The sequence below is a fragment of the Epinephelus fuscoguttatus genome, linkage group LG4 (assembly GCF_011397635.1).
Source record: "Epinephelus fuscoguttatus linkage group LG4, E.fuscoguttatus.final_Chr_v1".
NCBI lineage: Eukaryota > Metazoa > Chordata > Actinopteri > Perciformes > Serranidae > Epinephelus > Epinephelus fuscoguttatus.
The window spans coordinates 27,736,677-27,758,905 of record NC_064755.1 but is presented as its reverse complement, the minus strand read 5'-3'; the positions used below and the strand labels follow the sequence as shown (position 1 = coordinate 27,758,905).

Sequence of the window (22,229 nt, the reverse complement as noted above, 5' to 3'; positions counted from 1 at the left end):
ACTGAAAACTTAATCTTATAAGATAATACAGATATAGACAAAGTTTTCCTTCAGGGATATAATTTACAGTTAAAAAAAGGTAATAAATTGCAATATATTGCTATATACTATATCACAGTACTCAGCATATCGCAACATGTTTAAAATCATAGTCATACTGTATTGTGACTTAAGTATCATGATAATATGGTATTGTGTAGCCTCTGGTGATTCCCACTCCTCATGGTTACATTAACAAGTCGTCGCTGTGGTAGCGACTTGTCAATTGACAGCAGCCACCTGTCACTCAAGGCGACCACGCTCTTAATTTTGCATAACTTTAAGCCTTAATAACGTTAAAACAGTAAGCTATATTTAAATTCAACCCCCCTACAGTTGTCATGAAGGGGGGAATTAGCTACAGAGATGAAAACCTTTTCTTGTACCAGGCTGTAAACATGTTAAATTCTGCTTTAAATTTAGGCATTTTATCATGGGTGTCTATGAGGATTGACTCGCTCTTGTAGCCAGCCTCAAGTGGGTGGTCATTAGAAGAACTGTGGTTTTTGGCACTTCAGCGTTGGATTAATTTTTCAGCCCTGGAGGTTGCCACTTGATTCCTGTTGAACATGTGAACCTTAAAAGAGTTATTTCCCAACTCAGCTGGGTGCTGTAGATCTTATTAAGTGTGAGTCAAATAGACAAAACAGTGACTTTGTTTGGGACGTTTTTTGGCTGCAAATAAATATGCGCTAGTTGGTATTATGGCAGTATGATGTGTGTGGGATTGGGAAGGAATATGTGACCCAGTACAACAGTGTGGTCTATTAATGTGTATTTAATAGATTTCAGATAACAATTGAGCTCTATGGCACAGAGGTTTAAGCTATATGAAGCTTTAGCGACGCAGACAACCTTTAGTAGGATCAATTCATTGTCATTATTTGGCTTTTCATGGCATTTGTTGACAGCATGAAAAATTAAGGAAATGAAGGGCATTAAGTGAAATCTAATAAAGCCACACCAGCAATTTCACATAGCGCTTCCAAAAAATCAGAGACTCACAAGACATAGTTAAAAAAATGAAGAACAGGCCAGCAGGTTCAGATTTTTTTTGTCTCAAGTGTGTTTCAAATCCCCCAAAAGACTGCATCCTACATCCTACATGCTTGTGTATTTTAAATTCTCTGCCTGCTTTAAAGTTTCAGTCTCCAAGTCTGGGCAACCCTGATGAAATCATTGTCTCAGATTTTAGAGAGCGCTGTCCAGAGCCACAGACGTCATTATGCAGCTGTTTTCACTGGCTGAGTAGTACTCCAGTCCTCATGATGAGTAAACTGACCTTGACATGACAGTTCCAGTTCGGTGTGGAAGAGCTTGACTAGCCTGCCTACCCCATCCAACATCTTTGGTGATGAATCAGGACGCCAACTGTGAGCCAGGCCTAATCAGCCAAAATCAGTGCCCGACATCATTAATGCTCTCATGGCTGAATGGAAGAAAACTCCCTCTAACCAAGTTCCAAAAATCATTTGGAAAGGCTGAAACCAGAAGAGCGTCGGAATCATATTGATGCCCATGATTTTGGAATGAAATGTGCAGTCATCATTTATGTCTGCAATATGCTGCCGTCCATATACTTTTGGCCGCGTCACTCTTAGTCAGCAGGTAGGATAAGTGTTGCCGAGTCATCCTCCGGGTTGATTTAAAGCTGCACGTGGTAATAAGAGAGCCATAATAGGAAAAAAACACACAGGCAGTTCCTACAGTGGCAATCAAGCGAGACAGCCCATCCAAGGTGACTCACACTGTTTGATAAATTAGACTTGGAATATTTCACACTTGCTCTGCCTGTCAGTTCTAAAACCCATATTGACAAAAGCTGAGTGAGTGAGTCTTTTCAGCTTTGAAATTGAAGTTCTGACCTAAAGCACTGAAATCAACAATTTCAGGTGATGCTTCGAGGGAGAGAGTTTGCATGCAAACCAGACACCCAGGCTGGCCTTTTTCAAAGCATCAGTGGAGGCACTTGCACAAAGTGGTCTTATGATCTGCTGGTTGTCTTATCTCCCTCAAAGTCCTCATTTCCAATCAGTGCCATTGTTGAAGTGAGAGGAAAAAAATAAAGGACAGAGACAGAAGGTGGAGCTGCGGGGAGAAAAGAGGTGACCACACGAACGGCTGCAAGTGCGAAATGCCAACCTTGAGCTATGCTTGCGTTCTCTCCATGCCCCTCATGCAATGCTCTCTCTCTCTCTCCTGCTCTTGCTGTTTGTCTCCCGCTTTCTCTTTGCCCCTCTCTGTCCGCTGCTTTCTATCAGATAGTGGCCTTTTAGTGCACAGCAGTGATAAAGCAGTCGGAGTGGCTGTGAGAGAGAATGGGTGGTCTAAAGCTTGCCTATCTTCAATCTGAGCACCTCCTGCCTCTTAAGAACATTAGAAAGGAAATTAAACTCTCTCAGTCTTCTTAATGTCAGACCAATCTCTGCCTTTGAGCAGCTGCTTGAGCGCGCCGTGATAGAAACGCAGCTCTAAAATCTCTTCCCCTCGCAGCTTCACTCTGTCACGGTCTGTGTGCACGTACTTGTGTCAGAGGAAGTGTGTGCCCTTGGACTGAACTTTTCATGGAAGTGGCTGCTGCTGCATGTATTTTTATTTATTTGAGTGCATTTGTGGTCCCTCACAGCTGTCTCCAGGTTCAGAGGATGATGACGGTGAAGGGCCAATCAGTGAGAAGCTGGGCCGGATCCAGTTCAGCATAGGTTACAGCTTCCAGAACACGACCCTCACCGTCAAAGTTCTCAGGGGCCAGGAGCTCCCGGCCAAGGACTTCTCCGGCACTTCCGATCCCTTCGTCAAAATCTACCTGCTGCCTGACAAAAAGCACAAGCTGGAGACCAAGGTCAAGAGGAAGAACCTCAACCCCCACTGGAACGAAACCTTCCTGTTTGAGGGTCTGTGCTGTTTTCAGCTTCTTTTCAAAGAACTATTGCAATTGTTACTATTGTTATTACATATTTTCCTTCACATTTTGTCATGCTGCCAAAAAAGTGTTTTCATCAAAGCTTCATAAATCCTATGCATATCCCTGTAACAATAAATATTCATGACTAAATAAGCAGCACTTCAAATTGTAAGTTCAAATTAAAGTAAAGCAAATATATTTAGTATTTTTTTTATGAACAGTTGAACACTGAAAACTCTTTGAAATAACCAAACTGTTCAGACTCTGGCAGATAAGGCCACTTTTCTCAATACAAGAGGCTGATTGATAAAATTGGTTTTCAGGGCCTGTTTTCTCAATCAGCTTTTGCCAGCTTGAGGGGACTGGCTGCCAATATTAGTGCTGGCAAAGCTTTAAATCCTGTTCAAAGCTACAGTTGGTAACTTTTATGAAAATAAGTTTGAGTGATATTTGCTGAAACTGTCGCTATATTCTGAAAGAAGAACAAGAGACAGATATTCTGTGGAAACATAATGTCCCTCCTTCTCTTGTTGCTGCTTCTAATGGTGTTTTCCAGAATCTATCATGGTACACCATAAACAACCAATCAGAGCTGAAGAGTATCTTAAGCAGCAGTCAGTCATGTCAGTTGTGTATGTGTGTGGTCAAACTGTCAAATTAGGCATCTGGTCATATATGAGTCAAGATTTAGTTACTGCATTGCCTATGTCTTGCCTCAAATGTTGTTAGAAACACATTTTAGTGTACTGTTTAGCTGTAAAGTGAGAAGGTTTGTGACTCAGTGATTCAGTCTTGATCAGCGCTGCCTAGTTTGAGAGGCCGTTTACACATTGCCGGCTATTTTCATAAACGGACATTTCACCGTCTCCGTTTTCAAAAAGTTCTTCGTTTACACTTACCTGTGTATATATACACAAGAGCACGCCAAACCTGTAGGTGGCAGTGTAACGAGAAGCTCAAGCCTTCCGTGTATCCATTGTCACCATAGCAACATAGGTCGCACTTTTGACAGAGGTGCAAGTTACGGCGCATACTGTGACGTCGGCTGCCTATAACTCCGTTTATCTCAGTTTACATGCAAACGCGCAACCGGAGTTTTCCAAAATCTCCACTCTGGCTGGAGTTTTTAGAAAGACTCGTTTTCAGAGGAGAAATCTCCATTTGCGTGTAAACGAAGGGCACAAACGAAGGAAGATGTCTCCGTTTATCAAAATCACCGTGTACGTGTAAACGGTCTCTGACAGTTTGACTGCAATTCACAAGCAGTGATTGACACGATTGACAGCTGCGTTAGATACTCCTCAGCTCTGATTGGTTGTTCTCATTTGAATGTGATAAGGCCACTAGAAGAGCTACAAGGCAATAGAGTCGGCAAAGGAGTATGATTTTTTTCTCAGTTTATCTGTCTCATTTGGTGCTGTGTGGATTTAGTGATAGTTTAGTGACAGACAAAAGTTTCCAACTAGAGCTTTAAATAAATAGTTTGACAGTAATACACTTATTACAGTATCTTTCTTGCTGAGAGTTAGATAAGATGATTGATACCATCATATGTAGACTAAATATAAAGCTATAGCCTGAAGCTGCTTCACTTAGCAACAGCTAAAGTGCACTAATTAACATATTGTATCTTTTTATTTGCATCAATACAAAAAATGAAGTATTAAAGTGTAGCACCAGGCTAGCTGTTCATTGGTGGGTAGAGTACTAAAAATCTATAGTCAAGAAAAAGTATGATTACTCACATAAAAAATTAATGAAAGTAAAAGTGAAAATTACCATCTTCAAAAGCTACTTTTTCTTTTATTAGGGTGTGCAGCAGCACTCGTTGATAAAGCTTTTATAATGAAGTAGAGCAGGTAGGCTGATCAAACAAAGCCTATACAACTGAGAGATGAACAATCTTCCACTCTCTCTCCTTTTCTTTATTATCATAACGTCAAAGATTGACATTACACATAAAAAAATTAACATAGCCAACATTAGCTAGCTAACTAAATTTTCACCTTCAGTATGTTCAACTTACTTGAAATTGCTTATGGATTTTAGAAGAGGAGTTTTTAAAAGCGGAGATCTAGATGTTTTTCGGGAGGCACAGCAGGCACCTCATCATGTAACTGTTGTCTTTATTAGATTTTGGTATAGAAAATGTGTGGCCAGATGTGGTCAGGGATTGTCGCTAGAAGCTCTTGCCTTGGGTTTTGCTCTGTCATCATTAAAACGTGGTCAAAAGACAGGTGGTGCTTCTTTTTGGCTGGTAACTTGGTATCTGCAGTAGAGGTGCTTCTTGTACCCTCTCCCCACCTTTGTCAATTCAAAGGTGTAAATGGCAAATGTAATGAAGTAAAAAGTAGATTACTGGCTCAAATATACTTGAGTAAAAAGTAGAATTACAGTCTGAAGAAAGAACCATGAAAAGCACTTTTTCTCATGTGCTTTACTTGTGTTACAAAGCTAAACCAACCTCTGATTATACTGTCGCATTACATTTAACAAACAAATCTGACAGTGCCATTTATCTTTTCCTTTAACAATAGACTCACATAAATAAAATGTATCATAATTCTCTCTGTTACAGTCAAGTGTTGCTTAAGTGCATTCTAAACACTTATCAGAGATCTAAGTTTGTACCATTGTTCCATTAAGTGTTCATGGCAGTGACAAAGAGCATTGTGGGAGTTGTGTGAAAATTCGCAAACAAGGTGTGAAATTATAACATTTTTTTGCATATATTAAACCTTCAGCTCAAAAAAACTACAGACAGGTTTTGTTAAATAAAGTAATATTCTTGAGCACTGCAAACTGCAGGTGTTCAGCTGCAGCCCTGCGGAGAGCAGTGAAGTGTCTCACCTCTGTATGAACTGAAGTTGCTTCATTATGACCATTGTGCTTGGGTGACAGCATAATGGTAAAAAAGCCAAAATAATGTTCAAAAGGTTCCAAAATTAGAACAATAGCCAGCGCTCTTGAAAAATGAACGAAATAGTTCTTTGTGACTAGAGTATAATGATCCCTCTCAGTCATTTGAGAGAGCGCCGGCTGGTCCTGCCGTTTTCAAAATGCACTTTGGCCTTTGCCAAGTTCCTCCTTGTTAGCACGGTGCAGATTACACTGGCCTCTCCGTACTGTTAAGAATATGTTTTTCACTTTCTGTAACTAAGCTCTCCCCTCAATGTTATCTGTGTCTGTGTCTGTTTTAGGCTTCCCTTACGAGAAGGTGAGGGAGCGCACTCTTTACCTTCAGGTGTTGGACTACGACCGCTTCAGCAGGAATGACCCCATTGGAGAGGTGTCAATCCCCCTTAACAAGGTGGAACTGGGCCAGATAAAGACCTTCTGGAAGGAGCTCAAACCCTGCAGTGATGGCAGTGTAAGAGAAGGAGGGCTGGCCATCAGGCCGAATGATGACGAGTCCCATGTTGTCATTCAGATGTTGTAATTACAGTTTTATTAACAGTGTGATGCAATTTGTTAACTGCTCTCAGCGTGTGAAGCTTGATTGACGTAATTTCAGGGTGAGCAACGGGCTCGGCTAAGCCAGCCTGGTCACTGGACCATCTGTGTTTGGCAGAAGGGGTTAGAGCAGAAAGGGCAGTGATGTAAGATTTCACAACGAGCTAGTGAGTAATCTGGAGTTTGATATTCCCTGATGAAATCTGATATTAGACTGGGTGATTCACACGCCATTGTGTTCCTGTGTGTGTGTGTGTGTGTGTGTGTGTGTGTGTGTGTGTGTGTGTGTGTGTTTGTGTTTGTTTTTGTGTGTGTGTTTGTGTTCCTCAGGGGAGACGAGGAGACCTGCTGGTGTCTCTCTGCTATAATCCCACTGCCAACACCATCACTGTGAACATCATCAAAGCGCGTAATCTCAAAGCCATGGATATCGGGGGCACCTCAGGTATGTTTGCTGAGTCTTTTCCTCTTTCTAACCCTAGTTCACCCATCTGAAGCCCTTCTCATGACATTGGAAGCTCCGTCTACGTGTTTAAACATTTGCTGATCCGTCCGTGCAGAAGATGGTTGCCGTCTGGCTCCTCAGACGGGTTGCGCCGTAGATAGCTGCGGCAGCAAGGTGACATTACATCAAGCATCTCTCCCGTGCCCTCTATCTTTCCTGCTCTCTCTCTTCCTGTATATCTATGAGGATCTTCAGTCTCCCAGCCAAATCTGTGTCAGCTCAGTCTGGTGCTGGTTTTTTAAGTATCAGGTCTCTCTGTGGATTGATTATTTTTGTAGAATTACTTCCTCTTGCAGTAGTAGGAGTAGTTGTCTGTTAGTATTACAGATTATGTTAATGCTCCAGAACTGGTTGTACAAATCCCAGGCCCTATTTCCATAAATACTTCCTCATTTGTATGTTTCCCGGCTCAGGGGATAAGTTGACCTTGAGCTCAAACTAGGTATCTGCTTCCCTGCTGCCTTCCCTGACTTTAACAATTAAGAGGGTAATTGCAAACCTGACACTAAAACTCACCCTCAGTGGGCATCTTCATGTTCCCTCTCATGTAAACTGCTGTTCTCTGCATCCACGTTGCAGATCCATATGTGAAGGTGTGGCTGATGCACAAGGACAAGCGAGTAGAGAAGAAGAAGACGGTGACGATGAAGCGCTGTCTGAACCCCGTCTTCAACGAGTCCTTCCCCTTCGACGTGCCCGCCCATGTGCTGAGGGAGACCACCATCATCATCACCGTCATGGACAAGGACAGGCTCAGCCGCAACGACGTTATCGGCAAGGTAACGCTCCACAGTGCTCTTTGTGTTGTTGCCTTTGGTTACAACACAGAAGTCCCTTCAGCTCCTTGTTACATAAATGTGATGGCAAATGTCGGACTCTTGTCTGAAAATGCGACTAAATAAAGGGACTTTTAGTCAGCAAGCAGCCACCACTAAGGTTGGACAACTTGTGGGGGCAGCTCACCCTGTGACCATGGCAACCACAGTGAGGAAAACTTTAAAGTAATTAATTACTGAATTATACACATACATTATTCTCCAGCAGTGAACAAAGAAATCAGTGAAGAGAAACAGTCCAGGAGCAACATGAGCTTCAAAGTGTGATTATCTGGTCAGGGGCCAATAAACAACAGTCATTAGTTAGCAAAAGTTTCTGTATTAATCTTGTCATGCTTGTTTTGTGTCTTCTAATTTAAAGCAGTAGTTTGACATTTTAGGAAATACACTTTTTCACTTTCTGGCAAAGAGATAATTGAGAAGATTCATACCACTCTCGTGTCTGGCAATTAAATATAAGGCTGCAACCAGCAGACGGTTAGCTTAGCTTAGCATGGAGACTGAAAGCAGAGGGGAAACAGCTAACCCGGCTCTGTACAAAGGTAACAAAATTCACTGACTAGTACCTCTAAGAGCTGTTTCTGACCAGTGCAGTACAAAAATATGTGGTAAGGAGATGCAGAAAGTCTGTATGCAAATTTTCCACGACAGCTACACATGCTGGTTCAGGTGCAAATTATCTGTGTTGCCATGTTCTATTTTCCTCAAACGAAAGACATAAATAAATTGCTTATTTTCCTCCTAAATAGTGCCCATGTCCACTACACACAAAAATCCTATCCAGACAGACAGTGTCTAAGAGGCTTAGGTTACATTACCCCTGAAGTTGGTGCTAATGCTAGCTGTTGGGGCTAACCCCTATCTGTAAACAACATATAATGTTTGCAGGCATATCAGTGATTACCATCTTCATTAGTCTCCCAGCTGCTGGGCGATCTCAAGCCATATGTCGTCCTTTATATGGTTGTTGGGGTAGTTACTGCAGTGTTTGTAGTACAATATTGGGTGTTGAGGAACCAAATTGATATGACGCTCCTTCATTTTGGCAGCAAGTTGACCTCGAGGTATGAGCTAGAACAAAGGATTTCATTGCTCAAACATACAGTATATTACCGCAGGCTGAAATCCGCTGAAATCGAGGTCTTACTGATGAAGAATAACTTGTATTCTCTCAGTCTTTATTTAGATGAAGATTGAACTGTTCTACGTGGATGTGGAAGAATTCATAAGAGTGCGCCAAATCTTTTCCTTGATTGCTGTGAAACTGCTTTAAAACTGCTCACTAATTTACACCTTATATGTAGTTTGCTGGACCATAAAAAAAATAACCAAAGTGTGAAAACTCTGTTTTACAGGAGGTAATGTGCCGGACTATTTCTTGGTTGGGAGCAGTTGCTAGGCAACCAGCGGAGACTCCAGGGAGTTACAGCCAAGAAATAGGCTTCATTGATTAAGGTTGCAACGGCAAAATGGGTTTCAAAATCCATAAGTGATGCAGCCTGTGAGAGACCTGAGACCACTCTTCCTCCTTCATTTCATTACCTTTTCAACTCATCGCTGCTCTCCGGCAGTGCCACTGCTCCAGATGCAAAATATCGCACAATAACATCATGGCTCTGTCCAAAAAACTGCTGCCGGGTCTGAATAAAGACAAAACTAAGGCTGACAGAAAAAAAGCCATTTCTTTAACATGAAAAGGGATATAGATTATTTTACAAGTCTACATCATCATCTCTTCTCTTTTCTCTCTCTCAGATCTACCTATCGTGGAAGAGTGGACCAGCGGAGGTGAAGCACTGGAAAGACATGCTCGCTCGGCCGCGTACTAACGTTGCCCAGTGGCACGCTCTCAAGGCCTGATCGCACCGCCCAGCTTCCTCCATGGCCCCTTCCCGTCTCCTACTCCCCCTCCTCCCTCCCCTCCTCCCACTCCCGTCCTTATGCACAAGACTGACTTGCTGCCAGGCTGCGAAACACGGGTACAATTAGCCATCTGCTCTCTTAAACCTTTAAACTCTTTTCTCTTTTATTTCAAAATCTCTATTCCTCTCTGGCTCTTCTCACCTCCTCTGTTCCCTCTCCTTCATACGGCCGTGTCTTAGTTCCAGTGTCTCACCTACTTTGCCAATGGTCCCCCTGTTTCTGACTGTCTGTATGTCTGTCTGTCCTTATGCACTTTGCCTGTGGAGGTCTGATGTTCAGTTTCTTTGTCGACCCCTTGGTTCTGAACTGCACTGCAGCCCCTGACCCATTAATGGTGCCAGTCCCGTGGGATCACAGAGAATCTTAAGTGACGGTCTAATCTCATATAATCCTATTGTATGACTATTCCAGGTACACAATACTATACAGTATGTACAATATGTACATATACATATTAATATATTAGGCGAATAGATTGGCAGAACTCCCCCTATACACATGACTAATATACAGTATGTTATCCATAGCCTGCCTGCCTTTCCCATCTCTCCTGTCTCTTCATTTGTCGCCTTGTCATCTGTCTCAAGTGTACAATATCCTCTCCCCATTTCAGTGCTCCCTCCTTTTACTCAAAAGTGGTTTAATGTTCAGCTCAAGTTGTGGAAAGCAATCAATACTCGGTGTGTGATGAATCCAGCTGAACTCAAGATGGAGTTGTTGATACTGCTGTCTCTTTTCTCCCTCCTCTTTTTTTTCTTTTTTCCTCTCTGTGCTCTTCTTTATCTCCTTTTTTCCTTATTGTTCCCTCCTTCTCTTCCTCTGGCACAATATTAGTGAATCCAACCCTTTCTGGACCCCCACCCTCTTGTCGTCTGTGTGCTGTGGGTGCTGTGCTGTAGCTCCAACAAAAATAGAGATTAAAAAAGAAAAAAATAAACTGAACTTTCCGGAAACTGGGAAAGCGGGAACACAATAAACTTACGAAACGGATCGCTCCTGATTTTTCCAGACAAAAAGCCCTGACGTGGAGAGAGAAAAAAGAAGATGAAAAAAAAACCAACAACAACAAATCCCCCGTGATATGATGATGTCATTTTTCACAGCATCACCAACTGAGGAAAACAATTTCAAATCTTCCAATTTTAAGGTGAAAACAGAAGCAAAAAGGTTGCGCTGTTTGTGCACACTTCTGTGTGTTTATTGATGCTATGAATTCTTTTTGCTGCCCTGTGCTGTTGTCTTCTGCTGATGGGGGTCAACCTCCAGTTTTGACTGTATGGTGTACTGCGTTAATGTGTGCCTGCCACTGAGTGTGTGAGCGTGTGTGTGTGTGTGTGTGTGTGTGTGTGTGTGTGTGTGTGTTCACAGGAGCAACACAATTCAGACTCGGCAGAAATCTTCTTCTCTTTTCTCTTTCTCATCTTGTGCTCTTCTTGCTCTTCTTACTGCCATTGTTTCCCCCGTCCTCCTTTACTGCCCTGCCTTCTGAACGAGGGCTCAGTGAAGTTCTATCTGCACTTTTTGAAAATGTAATAACAATAATAATGATGATGACAGTTTTGATGATGATTATAGTACTGGTGAAAATTAAGGGAGGAGTATCTGAGAGGGTGAGCGGCAGTTGGGGAGAGGAGACGTCTGCTCTATGATTTCAGGGTTTGGAGATGAGGTGGAGGACACAGAGGATGGATGTAGGGCTCTCATCCTCCTCTTTTTGTTCCTCTGTTTTCCTCAGTGTACCTGTGTACAAGTGTGTGCGCATGTGTGTTGGTGTGTCAGCTACCAGACTCCTGGTGGCAGGCTGCTAGTGTCTGAAATGTCAGGTGAGGATGGAGAGATCAGGCTTGTCACACAGAGGCCAGCCAACACAGTGGTGCTGTTACACAATGTGTTGAACAACAGGGAGCACGGTCAGAGCTCTAACCAGGAGTGTGGATGCTCCTGCATGAGTCTATGATGCTCAATAATTGGTGTATATACATCAGACCGGCAATACAGCAAAATGTCAAGGCTGTGCTCCCTATTTGGGAGATAGAAAGCCGCAGATCCTGTAGATGTCAAAGCAATTTGACGTGTGTTTTATTATGATTCAGACACGCCTGTATGCATTTATTTCTTGTTAGACAAACGCTTGTTTTGTAGACATATCTAATAATTGTTTTGTGACCGAGCCTGAACCTGAGCTTTCTCAGTATCTTAATAAATTCAGGTTGATCACTGTCATGCCCCTTCAGCCTTCCCCCATCAAAGTAGATATATAACCAAACACAGTGGATGAATATTGCTTCAGGGGTGGAGGAGGATTGCATCTGTTTGTCCTACAAAGACAACTGACAGCAGCAGAGAGGAGAACAGTGATAGCAGCAAAATGTTTGGCTAATCATGGAAAAATCTGGTTGGATTAACATAGGTTGACGCCCATAGTCTGTTGATTTGTTAGAGGCTAGAGAGGAGCAGTGAGAATTGTGAATAATACAAGAGCGTAAAGAGAGTCTTCCTGACTGAACATTCGCTAAACCTAATTAGATTTAATCACCAGGTATCATTAGCCTAAGTGTTTTCTATGATAGCATTGACTGTATAAAATATTGGACTTAAGTACAGTGATGTCACCCACTGGCTTGTGGAGTTGTTTTGAAGCCTCGAGATTGGCATTTTGTTCATCGCCATCTTGTTTTTTTGGAGTCAGAAGTAACCATATTTGGTGACAGGCTGGAGCTGTGGAGGAGCAAGGGGAGGATCTGACTGAGAAGCCGAGGAAACTATCAGCAGAAAGTTTGTCACTCAGAGCGGCCCACCTTTATGATGTGTAACTTTAAGCATTAATAAAATGTAAACTGGTGACTTGTATAGAAATTCGGTCCCTGTGCAGTTGCGATGAACAGGGATATTAGCTAAAAAGACCAAAACCAGGCTGTAAATGTTTATGTCTGCTGTAAAGTTGGAGGTCTGCAGGGATTGACTGGCTTCTGGAGCCAGCCTCAAGCAGCCGTTCAAATAACTGCAGTTTGTGGCTTCACTTTTTAGCCCTGGAGGTTGTCATTTGGTAAATAGTCAACAGTTTGATCCAGGCTGAGATTTACTTGGAGACCATACTGTATGACTGTATTGCAGTAGCTGTCCCTAACAAGCATTATTTAGCGGTTTATCACACTGACAATATTCAAGAGTCTTATTGTTCCTCCGATCTCAGTATAAACATCTTGGTTAACTCCTTACACAACAGCTAATCCGCATTTCCTGTTTCTTTATGACAGCATTTCTTTCCTCCAAAAGTGGACACCGAGTTGGTGATGATGTGGTGTCGCTGTTTTATCAAAATGCGCTCCCCCTTCAAAAAGTGTTTAACTTCTGTTAATGCATAGCGCCCCACTTGGTGGTTAAGGTTAGAGCAAAGGGTTTGGTTCAGGCTTAGTTTAGGGGAAGACACATATCCCGAGTAAACAGTCTTTGAAACAATACCTGTCTGGTCTCGAGCTTAGAGCCAAAGCCCGAGCTGCTATCTTCTATCTTTTTTATGACTTGGCAGGGAAATGATTCAGAGATCCGTGTTTTTGGATTTATTGTCAATGTAACCAGCTACACAGCTGCTCTTCGGCTTTCTTTATTAATTCAAACCGGTTTGTTTAAAGTGGAGATTTTGAGACATGTTTTAACTGCCTTTATGTATGCTGTTGCTGTCTATGCAGAACGCTAGATTGTTTTCCCCTAAAAGGGGCGTGGTGATGAGAGCCTCTGGATGATGTATTGCCGATTTGATGTATCTGGAAACAGTGAGACAGGTGTGCAAGAAAAATTAGATAACGAGGCCGTCTTTAAGTTTCTGTCATTGTTCACAGAAACTATAAACGACGGTGTATCACAGACAGTTGTTGTGATATTAGATGATGGTCCGGTCTGCTGCTGTGCGATACTGTAGAACCAGATTAGACGTCTCTTCCCTGAGTGCTTGAGAGCACCACAGAGTGTACCGGTAGATGCTCTGCTTGTCGGGCACATTCAGCTCAGCTCACTGTTTCTGTAACGTAAATAAAACAAAGCAGCAACATGAATACTTCAACCATTAAGAGCTGCTCACACAGACGTCTACTCTTCCTTAGTGTACACTCAACGGTAACAGTCTGTCTGTCTGTCTGTGTTTTCACATTCATGAAGTCCTCTGAAGCATAATCCTGTCAGCTATTCTGGATATGTTGTTAACTGGGGCGGCTTAGTTTTTATGTCTAAATGAGCATCCACCTTTCAATCATCGCTCGTGTTAGACTGACTTAGCAAGCAAATATAATCAGTTGTTTGTTTTGGAGTTGAGGCATCACTGCTTCCTTTGTAGTTCCTGCTAACTCTGGCCCCATTAAAATCCTTTCTTAAAACAGTGAGAGCCCTGCCATGGGTTTTATTTTCTCTTAGTATCTTGTGCTTTTGTGCTTGTTTTGATATGTCATAACAATAACCTGATCACCAGGAGAGAGATTGTGTAACTGTAGTCTAACGTGCACCAGGTTCGTCCTGGTCTTTTGTTTCTATAAGCCGGTCCGGGCAGCACACTGTGTGCTGTGAGTGTGTTCTGGACAGTGTGTCTTGTGAGACTCGGTGCTGGCTGCTGCGATGCACTGATCCAGTCCAGCACCCTTCAGAACAATTGGCCAGCCGTGGAACAGGGCCCACTGTTTTGACAGCCACTGCCTGCAGTGTCACAGCACATTACACTCCCATTAGGTGGTCAGAAAGGAGCAATATCTGCTTTCTTGGACCTGTGGGACTCGCTATTTGCGAAGGTAATACTGGCCAAGAATAAAACCAAAACTATGGAGCGCTCTCATTAGTAAGAGGATGATGGACAGGGGTAAAGGCTCGTCAGTCAAAACGAGGGAAATAATCAGTAGGCTGTACGAAGCTGTGAAAACCAAATGTGGTTTGAATGTGCAGGTGTGCAGGTGATGAGTCAACACAATACTTCTGCTATTTCCTTTCACCAAGATTACAAGTAGCTGTGATAAATTGCCATGCTACGAGGCTTTACAAAGCTTAGTCATCAGTGACCCTGTAAACTGGGGGATATGGCTTTATTTTTAGTAACATGAGGCACAGTGTGATGTCGCTGATCCTCGAAGGTAGACTGGAGGGCTGCAGGATTTTACTGAGTGCTTCGGAGTACAGACCTCTTGCTCGATAGTTCTACTTTTAAAAAGTTAAATAGGACGGTCATCAAATAATTAGCCTGTGACTGGACAAAGACAAGAGGTTACTGAGCTAAATGGAACAGTCAAATGCTAGAAAATGTGTTTCTTTGTCATTTTATTACCCATTGTGTTTAGCTGACATTGGCCTCACCCAGACCCCAGTGCTGTGTATGTAAAAAGACTAATAACGGCAAAATTAACCATTTGTTCTCCTTTTAAAGTGGCTAATTTATCTTTTAACAATACCAATGTATCAAATGAATGAATGTGAAAGTGGCCACACACACATAGAGAATTCAGCTGAATCTGCAGCTCTCCTCGGCTTTACAGAGCTTTTTAGTGAGTTTCAGCTCATTGTTTAGCTATCCGGCCCACAGCTTCATTGTCTTGGCTCACTCTCACCGCTCTTATAACTTTATTTTCAGTGGCTTCAGGCAGCTGATTTAAGTGGAAAAGCTCTAAAGACCCACCGCGCACTACCTGCTCAGCAGCAAACAGCAGACAGACACAGTTAGTGTCTAGCTGGTGAACATAGTGGAGCATTTAGCAGCTAAAGAGCCAGATATTTCCCTCAGGAGCTGGTAGAGACCAAAAACAGATAAAAGAGAGTGAATATTGGACTCACATTCATCGAGTGGACAGAAACGTAACTCCAAATGAATGACATCTACTTTCATAACTGCAACTGTTTGCTGACAAGTTTGTCATATCAAAAATGAAAATGTGATGATATGTCAGTTAGGCTTGGGCAGTATCGAGGTATTATGGTATACCAGGATATAAGTATAACCCCCAAGATATGATTTTCAATACCGTCAAAAGTTCAGATGTTCCTTTGTCTATTAAACTGATACAGAGATGCTGTATTGAGGCGAGGTAGTGCACAGCACACGCCACCAGGGGTCAGTCTGTACCAGTGGAAAAGGCAGCTGAGCTGAGAAAGATGGCGAATGTAAGTGTTGGGGAGAATGTTACAGGACTAGTGAAAAAGAAAAATGCCTCTGCCTCTGTTTGGGAGTGTTGCCTCATGTAACTTTATCTTGAGATGACTTCTTCCCACTACAAAATGATTTTATTAAACACATCATCTTTGTTCAATCCACAGATGTATCAGTATCCGCCACGGCAACAAGTTCCATCAGGTCCTCCAGCAAAAAGGGTGCTTATTTCCTATGTATTCATTTTTTGGTGGGCTGTAGTATTCAAACTAGGGGTGTAACGGTACACAAAAATCTCGGTTCGGTACGTACCTCGGTACACAAGTCACAGTTCGTTTTTTTTTTTCGTTACAGTAATGAAAAAAAATAAATATCTAATATATAATAATATATATAATATATAATAAGTAAAATATCTTTTACTTATTGGTAACCTTATTAAAACATACCACCACAGCAGTTAACTCTTTTTTACACAATTTTTGAATGAAACAAATATATATAAAATCCTGCTTTTTCACATTGTTTGAATGAAAATAAGAAAAATAAAATCCTGCTGGTTTTTTTAACACATTTTTTGAATGAAAAATATAAATATAAATTTCTGCTTAAACAGTTTTACACAATTAAAATAAAAAGTATAGTGCAGCTGGTCAGCTTTAAAGCCTGCTCAGATTCAGTTTTACTAGGAACTTACTTAGCTTTCCCACTTTGTTAAAGTGCAGTAAACAAAACGTGCTTATATCTAAAGTGCAGCTTAAACAATTTTACTCAACTCCAGTGGCGTTGATTATTTCTTTAGCGCGATGGTCAGGGAAACGCTCTCTCTTTTTAAACGACGACGATATCGTAGTTTGCACCAGATTGCTTTTTCTAGTCTTGCCGGTTAACGTTCAGACTCGGGTGGTGTCGCTTTAGATGCGTTAGCATGTTAGACGTGTTTCCAAGTACATACCCGACCGCTGTTCTGCAGTGTCAGCACACTGCTTTTGTCTTGTCCACTTGTTTATTTCCATCTTCGTATTTTACCCTGAAACCAAAGTGTTCCCAAACGGAGGACTTAAGGTTTGCGGGTGGATCTTCAGGTTCGTCAGGCTCACTTGCCATGTTGTCAGAATGCGAGAATGTGCTGCACAAAGTGAAGGCGGAGATTTACGGTCGGACTCGGTCCGTCACTCAATTATGTCCGTTGGGGAACTAGATATTTTAAATGGTTCGGCTCACAAAAACGGAATTAAAATAAAACAAAATAAAATAATATCCTGCGCTCAATAATTCGGTACAGGGTCGTGCCGAACCAAAAGTCACGTACCGAACGGTTCGACACAAATACATGTACCGTTATGGCCCTAATTCAAACCCAACAGGACTTTTTGTCTAGCATCTAGCATTGTGGGCTAGATTTTGACATATAACATACATGCTACAATGACTTTTGTCACAAGTAGCTCAGCTTTTACTTTTTTTTTTTTTTACACAAATACCATCATATATCATATAACCTGGTGAAATATCAGGAAGGTAGGAAGGTATGAAAATACAGATAGCGCCCAAGCCTAATTGTAGGTGATGTGTAACTTAATTATTGCAATTTTAAATGTTATTCTTGTCTTCTAGCTTTATTAAAACCTAATATTTAGATAAGTATTTAAGTGCTAACCCTTCGCTTTGCCATAAACTGCATATTTGATAAAAGGTAAAAAAAAAATAAAAAAAAAACTCAGTCATTTCCATAAAATTAGGAGAAGTCACAAAGTATCAAGCTGATAAAATAATGTTAAGAAAGTTTTTTAGGGTGAAAGGAAGAACTGGCAACTTGTTCTGTTACCTCTAAAAAGTGGCAAAAACAAAGTCCTCCGGTGTGACTGTATTATTGCCTTTACGCTCATAAAATTCAGTTTCTGAAGTTATTTACTTTTGGAAACTGCGTGTATCACAGTGGCGTATGATTCAACACAGTCTCCAGAAAGTTGTACTTTCCACAAAATAACCAGAAGTCTCAAACAGAATGTTCTCTCATCCCCAGCAGTCAAACAGCAGCACCATTAAAATGGATGGTGAGCTCAGAGCCAAACAGTATAAAGGAGAAAGCCATTTCCAAATCCCACTTTTATTATACTGCCACCTGTCTTACACCTCTAAACGTATTGCGTTGTGTTGGCACCAACACTGTCAGCAACGACCTTCAACAATCCTGAGCTCATGAATACAGCATGGCAGCATTGCAGATGCTACCAGTCAAGACTTTTCCTTTCAGACTAACTCCACTCTGTGTACCTGCTCTCCTTGTGTTCAGCCTCCGCTCTGTCTTTCATCAGTGTTTCATTCCCTGGCGAAGCCAACTGGTTGGTGCAGGTGTGGATAATTACTGGTTGATTACTGAGGTTTAATTCAAGGAGACAGGCACAGCCAACACTGCCCACAACTTTGCCACTGAATAAAGGCTCTTAAAATTGACTTTTCAGTTATGTAAATGACATTTTTATTCAGTTTATTAGATTTCTCTCTTGTTAGCGTTCAATCTGTGGGGTTTTGGAACGCTTTCTGATCACTATTTCCAAGTTTTCTGCAAATGTATTCAATTTTAAGCACACACAGTTTGTCACAGCCATGTTAAACATTATGCCTGTTAAACACAACCCAATCGCCAGTAAAAATATCGACATTGTACATTTCTGCACACCAGGGATATGTTACATTTGCATGTTATTGAGCAGCAGATACTTTAAAACTTTGAGTTTCACCAGTGCTGTGGTTAAGGTGTGGTTAGGTTTAGGCACAAAAACACTTGGTTATGGTTAAGACAAGATCATGTTTTGCTTAAAATACCTGGTTTTGGGGGCACAATCCTGGCAGGAATAGAAGGGATGTCTCTGTAAATAACATCTGCTTTTCTTTCCACTATCCTGGCTTTTCAGGCGCTATCCCTGCTTGAAAAACAGCGATGTTTCAGTAAAAAGCAACCACTATTCGTGCCACTATCCCCACTTAAAAAGCAGCAATGTCTCTGTAAAAAACAACCACATTAATGCCACTATCCCAGCAGGAAATGCAGCGTTGATTAAGTAAAAAAAACAACCACTTTTCATTTCACTATCCAGGTCGAAAACACAACAGTCTCTCTGGAAAAACAGCGTTGGTTGGCCGCAAAACATCCACGTTAGTTGCCTAAAAAGCCGCTGGAAACACAGCAGTACCTCCCTAAATAACAACTGGTTTTGTTGTCTGTTGGTCTCAAACAGGGGTCTGCAGCTGGGCAGGTGTCTCGTCTAGGCAATACGCCATCCACCATCCCCCCTAAAGTCAGCTCATACACCACATCACTTTAGAAACACTGATATGATACATATGAAACATACAAATGTAATCGTGGTTTTCAGAACCATACATTTCTTCTGCAAGACATCAGCATGCAGCCATTACCACTGTTAGCATGCTGACATTAGCCTTTCACAGAGCTGTTAGCACAACTGTAGACAGCTGGATATAGTGAGGAAGAAGATTCATCTCCATCTTCACTCAGATATTTATTCAAGGGATGGGTGTGTCCACCCCAAATTTATCATTGTCACCTACAGCCTCTTGTCTCTGTTTGCTTTCTAAATAACTGAAAGCTTTATTGGCTGAAGAGGTCACACCTGTTTGCCAAGGGATTAACAAGATATTCTTCTGAGCCTAGTGATATTGTTTGTCCTTGTCATACTCTCAGCCCGTTCCTTATTCCGCGACACTAGTTTTCCTTGATGGATATGGCTTTCTTAAGATGAGCGTCAATGACTCACTGAATTGGAAAGGTGCCTGCTTTGCTGTAGTTTGTGCCATATTAAATTAAGGCTACACTGTGCTTTATGTCTTGGAGAACTTTAGGTGTGTTTGTGTGTGGGTTAAAATCAGGCTGTAGTAATCTCATCCTGGAGGGATTGCAGTTGATGTTTTATTCTGCTGAATCATATTATGACGGCTGAGTCAGCCCAGAAGTCTTCTGGGTCACCTTTGTCATTTGTCCAGTCAGTGTGTGAGTGTGTGAGTGTGTGTGTGAGTGTGCGAGTCTCGCCCTGCGCAGACAGACCTCGCCTCCCCTTACTCACCCTTTCAATTGTTTTAAGCATCTGGTGAAAACCAATGTGACTTCTCCCAATCAGGGTTCAAGTAAGCATTATTTGAATGGTAACAAACACGAATATGAAAAACAATAATGAGTAATAATATGTTTTTTTCTTTCTGTTCACATTTGACTGTTGGTCAGTGTGTATGTATGTGTGTGCTTGGTGTTCTTGTGTTTGGTTTCTTTCTTTATAAAAACGTGATAAGAAAATCCTTCTGTTTTTGAAAACTTTATGTAAATATCGTTGGTGAAAATTAACATTTGTTGTACGCCGAGTTTTCATTTGTCACTTGAACTGATGAAGAAAACAATGATATTGATGAATAACAGTGGTGATGTTGATGATGCTGAAGCTGATTATACCTGCCCTTCTTGAATAAGGGCTTTTGATGTCCGCTGTATTTTTGTTGGAGGTGTCGTGAGGTCGGGGCAAGAGAAACAAAAGGATGGAGTGATACCCGACACATCCCAGGCCCGCTGTAGCAACACTGCCACATACCTTTTTACCCCCTTTCTCATTTTCAGGAAACAGAAACTGTAGTCTGTGTTATTTACACCGAAAAAACATCTTTGTATTTTTATTACAAACATCAAAAATGGAGCGCTCCTTGGCTGCGTGAGGAGACTGTTCACCTCCCTGTGGAGTCAGTCTGCCCCGGTCGCTTGGCATCACATCTCGCCCTGTCTGCTTATAGGCTTGGGGATTTACTGTAATGCCATTGTGTTAGACAGGATTGGCCCTGTACTGACACTGATGATGCCTTCCTCATTGAATTTGGAGTCATTATTGCTCTGCTGGAGGCCATACATGGGAATGGGCATGTATGGGAGAGGGAATAGACTCCAAGTGGAAGGACGTACATCAGCCGTCTGACCCTGTAAAGACAATTTGCATGCTTGTGATTCAGCCTCTTATTTTGGGGTTAGACTTATGATTAAGCACAACTGACTGCCGTGAACTCGCCACATAATATGCTCGTCTCCTGCTTAGTCAGATATTTGTAAGAACGCTCAAACTCCAGCAAGAGAAACCTCGGATTAGCGCTATAAACTGCCATACGGCAGACATAGTGGAAATAAGGGTCTTTAATAATTAAAAATAAATGAGGGAGATTGATCTTTCCAAATGTCCAAAATGTGCCCTGTGCCTTCTCTATGCCCACTGCTGCATCTAAAAAAATGAAAAATGCCCAGGGCTGTCATCCAGTTATTTTCACTGCAGGTGTCTGTACGCCTACTTCCCTATTTTCCATATGCCACAGCCTTATGAATCTGGCAGGGCCTGTGTACAGTGCAGGGACGGAGCTTATCAGTTTGGTATTACTTTTAGGACTGTCTCCGCCACAGATGTGATATGGTACAGCAGATACTCCCAGCAGCTGTCTGCAGGAAGGACAGGGGATACAGTCCTGCCTTCATTTGTAATACCATCCTTTAGAGGGAGTCCCACGGGGAGTTGGAAAAAACACACACACACACACACACACACAATCTGTCGTGTCTCGATGCACTGAAAATAAAATTCCCATAAATCCAGATCCCGTAATAAACCTGTGTTTTTCTTTTCTCGCTGGTTGTAAATAGACTTTGTGATTCGGTTAGAGTGGCCTCTAACTCCTGCCATAACGTGGACATTTTTAATCAGGTAGATTATAAGCAATACACCTAATTAATATTAACGCCATAAACCGAAATGCTACGTACCAAGTCTGATGGTGACTCCTTTTGCGTTGAGGGTGATGTCGCGGGTAACACTCCCTGTTTCTTCACCTCCTTTCTCAACTTGCCATGGCCCACCTCTTCAACAAAGAGTGCTCTAATTTAAAACACACAATTGTGATGTGTACAATCTAATTTAATGTATTTATTTATGTATTTTTGCCAACTTTGTATAGTGTATAAATATCTATAAATATATGAAAAATGACAGTACTGTATAGATTTTAGCTGCCTGGTAAGGTTAATAGTATATACTTGGTAGACTAAAAGAAAAAGCGTAGAGCTGTTCAAAAGCCAGTCATTGAGAAAATGCTTTCTGTAAAACCTGGTGCCACTGGCTCTTTTTATATCCTAGGTTTCGTTTCTGGTTTATTTTTTTATTATTGCCAGTGGGATCCAAAGTGTGTGTTGTTTCTTCTTTTTTCGTCCGTTCGTTTGTTAATGGGTTCGTTTTGTTGTTTTTTTTATTTCCTTGACGAGACACAGCGAGGTTCTGGCAGCCAGGAGAGTGCAGTGGAACGCAGACTGGGACCCTGTGCAGTAGTGTATGTGTGCGTGTGCGTGCGTGTGTGTGTTTTAGGTGTGCGTCCGTCCATGGTAGTGCTAGTGCTCTCTGTGCAGTGCCT

At 41.8% G+C, this 22,229-nt stretch overlaps 1 protein-coding gene across 4 annotated transcripts in view; it reads left to right on the top strand.

Moving 5' to 3' along the window:
* The window catches only part of syt7a (synaptotagmin VIIa), a 112,688-nt gene extending 91,314 nt beyond the window's left edge, over nucleotides 1–21,374 (top strand). For 3 of the 4 annotated variants that reach the window (XM_049573587.1, XM_049573586.1, XM_049573584.1), the window contains 5 exons: nucleotides 2,666–2,933; nucleotides 6,145–6,314; nucleotides 6,728–6,842; nucleotides 7,482–7,681; nucleotides 9,494–21,374. In XM_049573587.1, the coding sequence (XP_049429544.1) occupies nucleotides 2,666–2,933; nucleotides 6,145–6,314; nucleotides 6,728–6,842; nucleotides 7,482–7,681; nucleotides 9,494–9,598 (858 nt within the window). In that variant the 3' untranslated portion in view covers nucleotides 9,599–21,374. The remainder of the gene's footprint in view (nucleotides 1–2,665; nucleotides 2,934–6,144; nucleotides 6,315–6,727; nucleotides 6,843–7,481; nucleotides 7,682–9,493) is intronic. The other variant, XR_007449120.1, reaches the window with a different exon arrangement.
* Nucleotides 21,375–22,229: the final 855 nt, after the last annotated feature.